The sequence below is a fragment of the Prionailurus bengalensis genome, chromosome B3 (assembly GCF_016509475.1).
Source record: "Prionailurus bengalensis isolate Pbe53 chromosome B3, Fcat_Pben_1.1_paternal_pri, whole genome shotgun sequence".
Lineage (NCBI taxonomy): Eukaryota > Metazoa > Chordata > Mammalia > Carnivora > Felidae > Prionailurus > Prionailurus bengalensis.
The window spans coordinates 53,840,001-53,852,583 of record NC_057355.1 but is presented as its reverse complement, the minus strand read 5'-3'; the positions used below and the strand labels follow the sequence as shown (position 1 = coordinate 53,852,583).

Here is a 12,583-nt window from a genome sequence, read left to right as displayed (position 1 = left end):
CACAGGTACGGGCAGACAATTCAAAGCTGTGGCAGCTTGACCCTGAGTATTCTGGGAAGGAGCATGGTGATGCCACTTTATCTATTCAGCAGGGTGCCTGCTGCCTCCAGCAGCCTACTGCAAACAAACGCTGCCCAGTGCTGCTTTCCCCTTTTCACCTTTTTTCTTAAAAGCAGAAACCTTCTTTGGATTTCTTTTAGGGAGCTAAAACAGGTAACTCATGGAAGTCTTGTAAAAATGAAGTGGTGTAACACCAGCTTTTGAAAAGCAGGGGATACCTGTGTAGTCTGTGTGCTTATGATTTCCAGCTTCAGTTTCCCCAAAAGTACAGTCTTAACAGCTAGAGCAGCTCTCCTTAGTCTTTCCTCTGTACTCGTATGGTAGTTAGCATTATAAACGTGGGTCTTCATAACTTTTTACCTCTGCAGAAGACTCATCGAACAGTTGTCGCTGGCCTAGGGGTCAGGGCACCCAGGTGTGGCTCTGTCTCCACCACCTTAGCTGTTTGACTGAGGGCAGGTCATTTCATATCTGCTCATACCTTCGTTTTCTCATTGGTAAAGTGGAAATGAAGCCAAATGTCTTTCCAGGTCCCTCCACCATTGAAATTCTGAGTGTGTTTGAAATGAATTTTCTGGTCTCAGCTACAAATCTAGAACATTAATGAATGAATTCAAGTCTTTCCAGTGTTTGTGGTCTCTCAGTTTAATTGCTATCCTGTTTCACTCTACAGTTTTTCCTACGATGGCAGGTGGAAGCAGAAACTACAGACCTCTGTGGATTTCCCATTAGAGAATCTTGACTTGTCACAGTATGTTATTGGTCCAAAGAACAATTTGAAGAAATATAATTTGTTTTCTGTTTCAGTAAGTATCTTGTTGGAACTAAATCCTTTCTCTTTTTCTAAGCAAACTATAAAAATAAGAGTTTCATGTGGTTCCTTAACCTCATAGGAAAATAACATAAAGCTTTGAAGTATTTAAAATATGACAATAATTTCAGTTTGAACTGATTTTCTATCTTGTTTGGCACAGAATCACTATGGTGGGCTGGATGGAGGCCACTACACTGCCTATTGTAAAAATGCAGCAAGACAGCGGTGGTTTAAATTTGATGATCATGAAGTTTCTGATATCTCCGTTTCTTCTGTGAAGTCTTCGGCAGCTTATATCCTCTTTTATACTTCATTGGGACCACGAGCAACTGATGTAGCCACATAAGGAGAAGTAGGTTCTAAGCTAGTTATCTTTTAAGAAGCTGAGCAACACAACTCTTGACATGCTTATAAAGATACTGGATAAATACAGCTGGCCATTTAGAGGAATTCTAAGACCGTGGGAGCTGTGTTACTGTCACCATATACTTTAGGTCAGTGCCATTATCGAAAAACTGACTAATAACATATAACGAGTATTGCAGTTAAGCACTCCTTACAGGTACCATTTATTTCAAAACCTTTATAGTTTGCTCCAAAGTTAAAATAATTAGCTAAGCATTATTCTTCTCCTGGTCTAAAAACCATTATATCCTTTCTTTTCCTTTTCACTGTTATGGCCTTTTCACATTTCTAAATCCCAGCTTGATCTATGAATACTCTAGAATGATGTAAAGCAGATAGGAATGTATGTGTATATATTTATTGCACACTTGCACATCAAATCAATGTACATAGTATAATAACGTGGTCCTTGTGTGAAGCCTAGAACTCAGAGGACTGTTTGTTTTTCCTTTTTCTTTTGGCCTATTCTGAGTAACTGCAGTGCTTTCTTAGGGAAATGACAGGGCAAAGCTATTTTTTTGTTGGCTTTGGGCTGTATTTGTGCACTAAATCTTTATTCTAAAAAATAAATGGAAACTTTTCTTTAATTTTTTAAAATGAGAATTTTCATTTACACCTACATTAAAATCTTAATGAGAAAAATAATTTAAAACCCTGTAAATGTTCTGTATTTTTTTATCAAACCATTTTATATACACACACACTTTGTCCTACTATGTGACTTAAAATTTAGTTCACTTATCCTGTTGTATTAGGACTTGATTTTACTCTTCCTTCAACTTGACCCAGAACTGCATAAAGCACCTATTTAGAATTCTCAAGAGTTGGGAATCAGGATTAAAATTAAAAGGGATAGGGATCGGGAATGACTACAGAATAAACTGCATTAAGAACCACATCTTTGCAAAGTGATGTATTAAAAGAGAGGAGCTGAGAATGTATTATTTACCTCACAGACTCAGGCGCTATAGATGAAGTCAGTAAAAACTCCCCATATAAAAATATTCTAGAAGTTGCTTCTGAAAGATGCCACTATGAGTAAAGATGAGTCTTGAATCGTGAGGTTGGCATCTTTTCATATTCTGCAGTTGGTCTAAGAATCTTAGAGTTCTTGGCTAAATTATCAGATCAATGAAATATTTCCAAATCATAAGGTCACAGAGCCACTTGAACAAAACTTACTTTGTTTAGCTCCATGAAGTATCTTTGGAGAATACTTTGTTGCATATATATAATTGAGGTATTTTAGGTTTAAAAATATCCATCCTAATAGACATTGAATTTTGAAACCTGAAATTAATACATACTTTGCTGTGCTTTGCAGGCCCCCATCCATTAGCATTTCATCATGTTGCCTTTTTCAGGAGGCCAGGACCTCTCTTCTCTGCTAGAGGCTTATCATATAAAAAAGTGCATAATACAGTAGAAAGAGTGAAAATTATGTTGGATGTAAGTAAATTGCAAGAGTTTAATGACAAAGCAAACCTCAAGTACCAGTTTCTGATTGCTTGTTTTGCAGTTTTCAGTTCTGCAGTTTTGCACCATTTTCCTAGCTCTTGCATTTTTTTATAGGTATAGAAAAGGGCTGGCAACTGTAGAACAGGAGATAGGCTGTAGCAGTTTGCACTGAAGTATCTGGAATCTCACTGACTCGTGTGTCATCAAAGCTATACCAGGCCTGGGTCACTGAGTTCTTGCAGAAAGCAGTGTAGTGGCCACCGTCCAGATCACCAAAGTGGTTCTAGGGGAAGAACGAATGTCAGACTTAATATTCCCAAGCAGATAACTCTACTGGAACAAAAAAAGGTATAGCCAAGAAATATTTTTCACAATTGTCCCTTACACTAAATTAAAAGGAGAAGGTAATGTTGTTAAATGATAGATATGGCCTGACTGCTACAATATTTTTCTTCCATTGAACTGCTTATACATTGGGCCTATCGACTAACGAATCTATGAATGAAATAGTTTAGTATTTGGCAGCATCTAATGACTGAATACTGAGCATCTACTATACATAGACTATTAAACGTTAAAGGAGTTGGGGCACCTGGGTGGCTCAGTTGGTTAAGCATCCAACTTCGGCTCAGGTCATGATCTCACGGTTTGTGAGTTCAAGTCCTGCGTCGGGCTCTGTGCTGACAGCTCAGAGCCTGGAGCCTGCTTCAGATTCGGTGTCTCCCTTTCTCTCTGCCCTTCCCCTGCTCACACTCTGTCTCTCTCTCTCAAAAATAAACATTAGAATTTTTAAAAACATTGAAGATTTTAAAATAAGATAGTCCTCTTTCCTAAATGAGCCTACAGTTTAAAGATAGGAAAAAGGACATTTAACATTGGGACAAGACAGTTAACTGCATATTGCTCCTACACAATTTGAGGGGTTATGCGACAACAACCCCCTCGGTCATGTAGCATCCAGAAAAGAACCTATTCCATTCTCTTTTCCATGTCTTTCCTAACCCCGTAAAGGAATGTTTGAAACCGGCACTGGAGAACCTCACTTTGGTGTGGACTGTGAGGAAGAATGCATTTCATATTTTTGTATGATTGAAAAAATATTTTGTGACCTGAACATTATATGAATCTCAAATTACAGCAAGTAAAGTTTCATGGGAACACAGCCATGCTCATTCGTTTTATATCTTTTAGTAGCTACCTTCACACAACAATAGTAAAGCTGAATAGTTGCAGTAGAAACTGCTGGCCAACAAAGCCTAAAATATTTACTGTCTGGCCTTTTACAGAATAAGTTTGCTGACCCCTGGTATAGAGGGCAGAAGATGGTCAATTATAGTCATTTAGTAGTCAATATAGAATTGATAGTGAGTTCAGCTCTAATACTACACAATGGCTTTAAGGTGTATTTAACCTTCCTGAGCTTTAATTTCCCCATCTATTAAAATGGGGTAATAAAATATGTCTTGTCTTACATAGCAGTTATCAGATGTCTTTGAAATTACGGAAGTAGCACATAGGAGATACTTACTAAATATTCCCTTAGACCTTCATCTTCCCTACCTCTCACTTTACATGTTACAGAAATATCCCAAAGCTGACATTTAAAAGATCCGAGCTCTAGTCCTGGTCCTTGCCCTGTGACCTTATTTGGGGGGCTATTTTGAGAATGATTTGAGGGGTGCTTGGCAAAAGGAAAGAACTATATTCTGTTTCTGGATAGATGTGCTTTCAGGCTGTACAGGACACCCACATATAGAATGTTCTTGAACATTCTAAAAAATGACCATGAACATAATACACAGTGCTATAAGCTTAAGATGTTATATATGAACCTCATGGTAACCAGAAGCTCATAACATTGAACAGATGCACAAAAATTAAAGAGAAAACCAAACCTAACACTACAGAAATCATCAAGCACAATAAAAGAAAGCAAGAGAATAAAGGATCAGAGAAAGACCACAAAAACAACCAGAAAACAAAATGGCAATAAGTTTACTTACCAGTAATTAAATGTAAATGGCCAAAATCCTCCAATCAAAACACATAGGGTGGTGGAATTGATTTAAAAAAGCACACACATAAACCGTCTATATGTTGCTGGCTACAAGACACTCAACCTCACACCTAAAGATGCATACAGATTGAAAGTGAAAAAACAGCATGCAAATGGATGTGAAAAAAAAAAACATGCTTCTATCAGAAAAAATAAACTTTTTAATTTTTTTCAATGTTTTTGAGAGAGAGAGAGCAGGGGAGAGGCAGAGAGAGAACGAGACACAGAATCTGAAGCAGGTTCCAGGCTCTGAGCTGTCAGCACAAAGCCTGAAGCAGGCTTGAACCCATGAACTGTGAGATCATGACCTGAGCCAAAGTTGGACACTTAACCACCCAACTGAGCCACCCAGGTGCCCAAGATAAAATAAATGTTAAAACAAAAACTGTAAGAAGAGACAAAGAAGGGCATTACATAACAGTGAAGGAATCAATCCAACAAGAGGAGCTAAAAATTGTAAATATCTATGCATCCAACATTGGATTACCTAAATATATAAAGCAAATATTAACAGATGTAAAGAGATAAATTGGTAATATAGTAATACTAGGGAATGTGAAAACCCCAGTTACATCAGGGCCCCTGGGTGACTCAGTCACTTGAGCATCTAACTCTTGATTTCAGCTCAGGTCATGATCCCAGGGTCATGGGATCAAGCACCACGTTGGACTTTTGGGTGAGTGTGGAACCTGCTTAAGATTCTCTTTCTCTCTCTCTCTCTCCCTCTGCCTGCCCCCCCCCCCCCCCGCCACACACTCTCTGATAAAAAATTAAAAATAAAAAATCTTAAAAAAAACAACAGCCACTTACATCAATGGATAGATCATCCAGGAAGAAAAATCAATAAGGAAACTTTGAGTGAAACATTAGACCAGGTGGACATAAAAGATCTACACAAACATTCCATACAAAAACAAGAGAACAGACATTCTTTTCAAGTACATCTGGAACATTCTCCATAATAGAACATATGTTAGGCTCCAAAGTGGTGGTAAATTTAAGAAGATTGAAACCATATCATGCATCTTTTCTGACCACAGCAGTATGAAAAGAGAAATCAATCACAAGAAAAAAACCACAATCATGTGGAGGCTAAAAAACATGATACTAACAACCGAAAGGTCAATGAAGTAATCAAAAAAGTTATAAAAATACATGAAAACAAAGGAATGATCCAAAACCTTTGGGATGCAGCAAAAAGCAGTTCTAAAAGGGCAATTTATAACAATACAGGCCTACCTCAAGAAACAATCTCAAACAACCTAACATTACACCTAAAGGAACTAGAAAAACAAAACAAATAAAGCCCAAGGTTAGTAGATGGGAGAAAATAAAAAAGATAAGAACAGAAATAAAGGTATAGAGACAAAAAAAAAAAAAAATAGAAAAAAATTAATGAAAAGAGCTGGTTCCTTGAAAAGATAAAATTGATGAACCCTTAGCCAGACTCCTCAAGAAAAGAAGAGAAAGACCCAAATAAGTAAAAAAAGAAAGAGAAGTAACAACTAACAGCACAGAAATACAAAGGGTTATAAAGAACACATTGTGAAAAAGTATGTGCCAACAAATTGGAAAACCCAGAAGAAATGGATAAATTCCTAGAAACATACAATCTTCCAAAATTCAATCAGAAGGAAATAGAAAACCTGAAGAGACCAATGACTAATAACAAAAATGAATTGGTTTTCAAAAAACTACCAAAAAAATAAAAGTCCAGGACCAGATGGCTTCACAGGTGAACTATACCATTTAAAGAAGACTTTATACCTATTCTCTTCAAACTATTCCAAAAAATAGAAGAGTAAGGAAAGCTTCCAAGTTTATTCTATGAAGCCAGCATCACCCTGACACCAAAACCAAAGACACCACAAAAAAAAAAAAAAAAAAAAAACTACAGGCAAATATCCCTGATGTACATAGATACAAAAAATCCTCCACAAAATATTAACAAATCGCATTCATCTAGATGATAAAGGATCATTCACCATGCTCACTTCAACAGCACATCTACTAACATGGGAATGATACAGATATTATCATGGCCCCTGCACAAGAATCACAAATTTGTGACATGTTGCATATTAAAAAAAAAAAAAATCATTCACCACAATCAATTGGAATTTATTCTGGGGCTGCAAGGATGGTTCAATATTCACAAATCAATAAACATGATACACTATATCAATAAAACATAAAAATCATATGATCATATCATCATCTGCATCTCAATAGATGCAGAAAAAGCATTTGACAAAGTACAACATCAATTCATTTTAAAAACTCTCAAAAGTGGCACCTGGGTTGGCTCAGTCAGTTAAGTGCCTGACTCTTGATTTCAGCTCAGTTCATACCTTATAGTTTATGGGATTGAGCCCCATGTCAGGCTCTGTGCTGCAGCCTGCTTGGGATTCTCTCACTTCTCTTTCTGCCCCTGCTCCTGCTCATGCATGCTCTCTCTCCCTGTTTCTCTCAAAATAAGTAAACATTAAAAAAAACAAAAAAACCTCAACAGTGGGTTTAAAAGGAACATACCTCAACTTAACAAAGGATATATATGACAAATTCATAGCTAACATCGCATTCAGTGGTGAAAAATGATGTGGAGAACAAAGGCAAAAGAAATATAGAAAAAAATTTTTAAAAAATTTTTAACAAGTACTTAAGACAGGTAGAGTGACCTTTTCTCAAGGAGCTTAGCTGCCTTCATGTTAATCTTTGCTAGAGGCAAAAGGCAACCTTAGCTTGACATTAGCTGGACCTCCAGGATCCTGTAAAAATCCCCTTGGAAACTTTGTTTATCTCCACCTCCTCAAGATATATGTTACCAATTATTTTCCAAAAACATGGCCCACTGATATACATCTGAAAAGTCTCATGACTAACAGTTTACTAGACAGTAGTAAATGACCTTTTCGTAGCAACAGCTAGCTCCTCAAGGTCCAAATTCCTTAAAAACTTCTCCTATCCCTAACCCCCTCCCAACTTGAAAGTATGTCACTCCTCATGACCTCAGAGCAGCTACAACAACCCTTTTTGTACCAAAGACATCTCAAGAATTGTTTCTTGACTGTTCACTCCCGAACCCCAACATGACACATCAAAAAACAGAATTTTGCTCTAAAATTGTAAGACAAGGATGCCCACTGTCACTTTTATTCAACACAGTATTAAAGTCCTGGTTATAGCAAGCAGACAACAAAAATAAAAAAGAGGCATCCATATTGGTAAAGAAGTTAAACTGTCACTATTTGCAGATGACATGAATCCTTAAGATCCACCAATAAACTACTAGAATTAATAAATGAATTCAGTAAAATTGAAGGATACAAAATTAATACCCAGAGGTCTGGGAAGATGTTGGAGTAGGAGGACACTAAGTTTGCCTTGTCTCACGGATCCAACTAGATAACACCCATATCAGCATAAATAACCCAGAAAACAATCCAGAGACTGCCAGAACAAACTCCACAACTAGGGGCCACATTGAAGAAGGTAGGAATGGCAAAGATGTGGTCTAGAAGTAAAATAGACCATGGCTGTCTGTGGTAGAGAGAGAGCCAATGACACTGAGAAGGGAAGAAAACAGACTTTCACTCTAGGGATATTTGCCTTTGAATATGAGAGGGGCTGAATTTCCTGAGTTCTTAAAACCAGTAGAGCTTAGCCTAGAATTTAAAAATCATCAGGCTTGGCTCTGGGAGAGACTGGAGGGTGCTAAGAAACAGAGTTCCCTCCCCTAAAGAGACAGCATAACAAACAGGCTGTACACATACTGTGTAGAATCAGCAGTTTGAGAAACACCAGGGGCAGATGGGAGGAAGAGTGATTTGCTCATCTCAGAGTGTGGTCTAGAGAGACGGGAAGCACAGGGAGACCTTTCCAGGAAAAAAGGAGCTGGCAGAAGCCATTTCCTCCCCCAACCCCAGCATAAACGACGGCCACCTGTGGGAAAGAGAACAGCCCAGATACTCCTTACCTAAATTGCTTGCATCAAGCCCCAATCCCCCAGACTTTGCTGGGTCTGTCCTTCCCAATCACACTCTCTCCTCAGTCCTGGTGCTGCAAGCCCCCTCCCCGTAAAGACGAGCGCACACCTTGTTAACACATCTCCTGAACCACACATTTTGCAAAACGTCACTTCCAGCAGCATGGAGGGCTGGTCTCATTTTGCAAACAGACCACTGCACACCTCATGGTCCACAACAGACAAAGAGAGCCTCCATAGACAATTGGACTGAAGGAAAAAGAGGCCAGGGCTCAACAGGAGAGCACACACAACACACATAGGAGATATGTTTTTGAAGCACCAGGTCCTGAGGAAGAGGGGACAATGCACTTCAGGGCACTATAGGAATTCTTCTTTATAAGGCTATTATCATTAAGAGCAAGAGAAGTAGGTGACTTTCCTAAAAGAGAAACAGACATAGAGAGTTAAACAAAAGGAGGAGACAGAGAAACATCTCTCATATGAAAGATCAGGACCAAACCGCAGAAAGAGACCAAAGTGAAATCAATGTAAGAGAATTTAAGTGGAAAGAGAATTTAAAGTAATGGTCACAAAGATACTCAGTGAACTTAAGAGTGGAGGACATCAGTGTGACCCTTAACAAAGAGAGAAAAAACCAATCAGATATCAAGAACAAAATAAATGAAATTAAAAATACACTTGATGGAATAAATAGCAGGCTAGATGAAGCAGAGGAATGAGTTACTGACCTGGAAAACAGAATAATGGAAAATAACCAAGCTGAGCAAAAGTGATGAAAGAAAATTATGTAAATTGATAATAGTCATAGAGAACTCTGACTCCATCAAGTCAGAACATCCACATTATAGGGATCCCAGAAGAAGAGACAAATAAGGAGGCAGAAAATTTATTTGAAAAAATAGTAGCTGAAAACTTCCATAATCTAGGGAAAGACACAGATAACCAGATCCAGGAGGCAAAGAGATTCCGCCCCCAACAAAATTCAATGCAAGGAGGTCCACACCAAGACACATAGTAATTAAAATGGCAAAAAGTCGTGATAAAAAAATTTTTGGAAGCAGCAAGAGAAAAGAAACTGTTACATACAAGTGAAACCCCATAAGGCTATAAGCAGATTTTTCAGCAGAAACATTGAATATATCATGCCACGTTCTTCCAGACAGCAAAGTGCTGAAGGGAAACATTTAAGGCCCGGAATACTCTATCCAGCAAGGCTATCATTCAGAAGAGAAGGAGGGATAAAGAGCTTTTCAGGCAAACAAAACTGAAGGAGGTTATGACCACTAAACCTGACCTCCAAGAAATAGTAAAAGGGAAACTTTGAGTGGAAAGAAAGACCATAAGTGAGAGTATGAAAAATAAAAAACACAAAAACAGTAAAAAAATAAGTATTTCTGTAAATCAAAGAATTCATAAAAGGATGCAAAATAGGACACCATACACCTAAAAACATAGAAGGGAAGAAGAGTAAAAAATGGGCTTAAACTTAAGTGACCATCAACTTAATATAGACTGCTATATGCAGAAGACATTATATACAAACCTAATGATAACCACAAATCAAAAGCCAGTAATATATATGAAAAAAAAATGAAGGAATCCAAGTATTAAGGAAAGCCAACAAAACATGAAAGAGAGCAAGAAAGGATCAAAGAACATCTATAGAAACAACCACAAACCAAGTAACAAAATGGCAATAAATACATATCTATCAATAATTGCTTTGAATGTAAACTGAACATTCCAGTCAAAAAAACACAAGATGACAAAATGCATTACAAAAAAAAAAAAAGATCCATCTATATGCTGCCTACAAAAGACCAATCTCAGGCTGACAAGAGACCTGCAGATTGGAAGTGAGAGGATGGAGAAACATTTATGATGTAAATGGATGCCAAAAGGTAGCTATACTTATATAGAACATATTGGACTTTAAAACAAAGACTGTGGGGCGCCTGGGTGGCTCAGTCAGTTAAGCAGCCGACTACAGCTCAGGTCATGATCTCACAGTCCATGAGTTCAAGTCCCGCGTCAGGCTCTGTGCTGACAACTCAGAGCCTGGAGCCTGTTTCAGAATCTGTGTCTCCCTCTCTCTGACCCTCCCCCATTCATGCTCTGTCTCTCTGTGTCTCAAAAATAAATAAACATTAAAAAAAATTTCTTTAAAAAAAAATAAAAAAAATAAAACAAAGACTGTAACAAGAGACAAAAAAGGATAAGAAAGGGGATAATCCATCACGAAGATATAATAATTGTACTTATTTATTCACCAAACACAGAAGCACCCAAATACACAAAATGGTTAATAACAAACATAAAGGAACTAGTTGGTAATAATATAATAGTAGGGAACTTAACACCCCACTTACATCAATGAGCAGATCATCTAAACAGAAAATCAATATGAAAACAACAGCTTTGAATGATACAATGAACCAGATGGATTTAGCAGATACATCAGAACATTCCATCCTCAAACAGCAGAATGCACACTCTTGTCAAGTGCACATGGAACATTCTCCACAATAGATCACATATGAGGCCACAAAAGTCTCAACAAATGCAAGAAATCAAAATTATACCTACAACTTTTCTGACCACAATGCTATAACCACAAGAAAAAATCTGGAAAGACCACAAATAACATGGATGTTAATTAACATGTTATTAAATAATGAGTCAACCAAGAAATCAAAAAACAAATAAAAAATTACATGGAAACAAATGAAAGTGAAAACACAAGAGTCCCAAATATTTGAGATGCAACAAAAGTGGTTCTAAGAAGGAAGTTTATAGCAATAAAAGTCTACCTCAAGAAGCAGGAAAAATCTTAAATGACCTAACCTTACATCTAAAGAAGCTAAAAACAGAAGAACAAACAAAACCCCAAACCAGCAGAAGGAAGGAAATAATGAAGATTAGAGGAGAAATCAATGATCTAGAAACTAAAAAATCAATACAACAGATCAATGAAACCAGGAGATGATTCTTTGAAAAGATGGATAAAACTGATAAACCTCTAGCAAGACTCACTAAAAAAAAAAAAAAAAAAAAAATACAGAACCCAAATAAAGAAAATTACTAATGCAAGAGGATAAATAACATCACAGAAATACAAACAATGGTAACAATATAATGAAAAGCTATATGCCAATAGACATCTTAGAAGAAATGGATAAATATCTAGAAACAAATAACCTACCAAAGCTAAAGCAAGAAAAAATAGAAAATTTGAACACATCAATCACCAGCAATGAAATTGAAACAATAATCAAAACTCCCCCCAAACAAAAGTCCAGAACCTGATGGCTTCACGGTGAATTCTACCAAACATATAAAGAAGAGATAATACCATTCTTCTCAAACTATTCCAAAAAATTCAAGAGGAAGGAAAACTTTCAAATTTATTCTATGAGACCAGTATCACCTTGATACCAAAACTAGATAAAGATACCACACACAAAAAAAGAGAACTACAGGCCAGTATCTCTCACAAATACAGATGCAAAATCCTCAACAAAATATTAGCAAACCAAATTCAACAGTGTATTAAAAAAATCATATACCACAATTAAGTGGGATTTAAAACTGGGATACAAGAGTGGTTCAATATTTGCAAAGCAATCAATGTGATACATAGCATCAATAAAAGAAATGGTTAAAACCATATGATCATTTCAATAGGTGTAGAAAAAGCATTTGACAAAATACAACATTCATTCATGATAAAAACTCTCTGCAAAGTAGGCCTAGAGGGAACACATCTCAACATAATAAAGACCTTTATATGAAAACCCACAGC

General features: G+C 36.9%; 2 protein-coding genes and 1 pseudogene across 3 annotated transcripts in view; 2 read left to right on the top strand and 1 right to left on the bottom strand.

Annotated features, from left to right (window-relative positions):
• USP8 (ubiquitin specific peptidase 8) overlaps window positions 1-1,866 on the top strand; it is a 77,518-nt gene extending 75,652 nt beyond the window's left edge. The window contains 2 exon segments of the mRNA XM_043555436.1: window positions 734-866; window positions 1,035-1,866. Coding sequence (XP_043411371.1) covers window positions 734-866; window positions 1,035-1,220 — 319 coding nt within the window. The 3' untranslated portion in view covers window positions 1,221-1,866.
• Window positions 1,867-2,722: 856 nt separating this feature from the next.
• The window catches only part of USP50 (ubiquitin specific peptidase 50), a 41,286-nt gene continuing 31,425 nt past the window's right edge, over window positions 2,723-12,583 (bottom strand). For both annotated transcript variants that reach the window (XM_043555437.1, XM_043555438.1), the window contains exon 7: window positions 2,723-3,020. In XM_043555437.1, the coding sequence (XP_043411372.1) occupies window positions 2,829-3,020 (192 nt within the window). In that variant the 3' untranslated portion in view covers window positions 2,723-2,828. The remainder of the gene's footprint in view (window positions 3,021-12,583) is intronic.
• LOC122469736 lies at window positions 6,780-6,879 on the top strand (annotated as a pseudogene).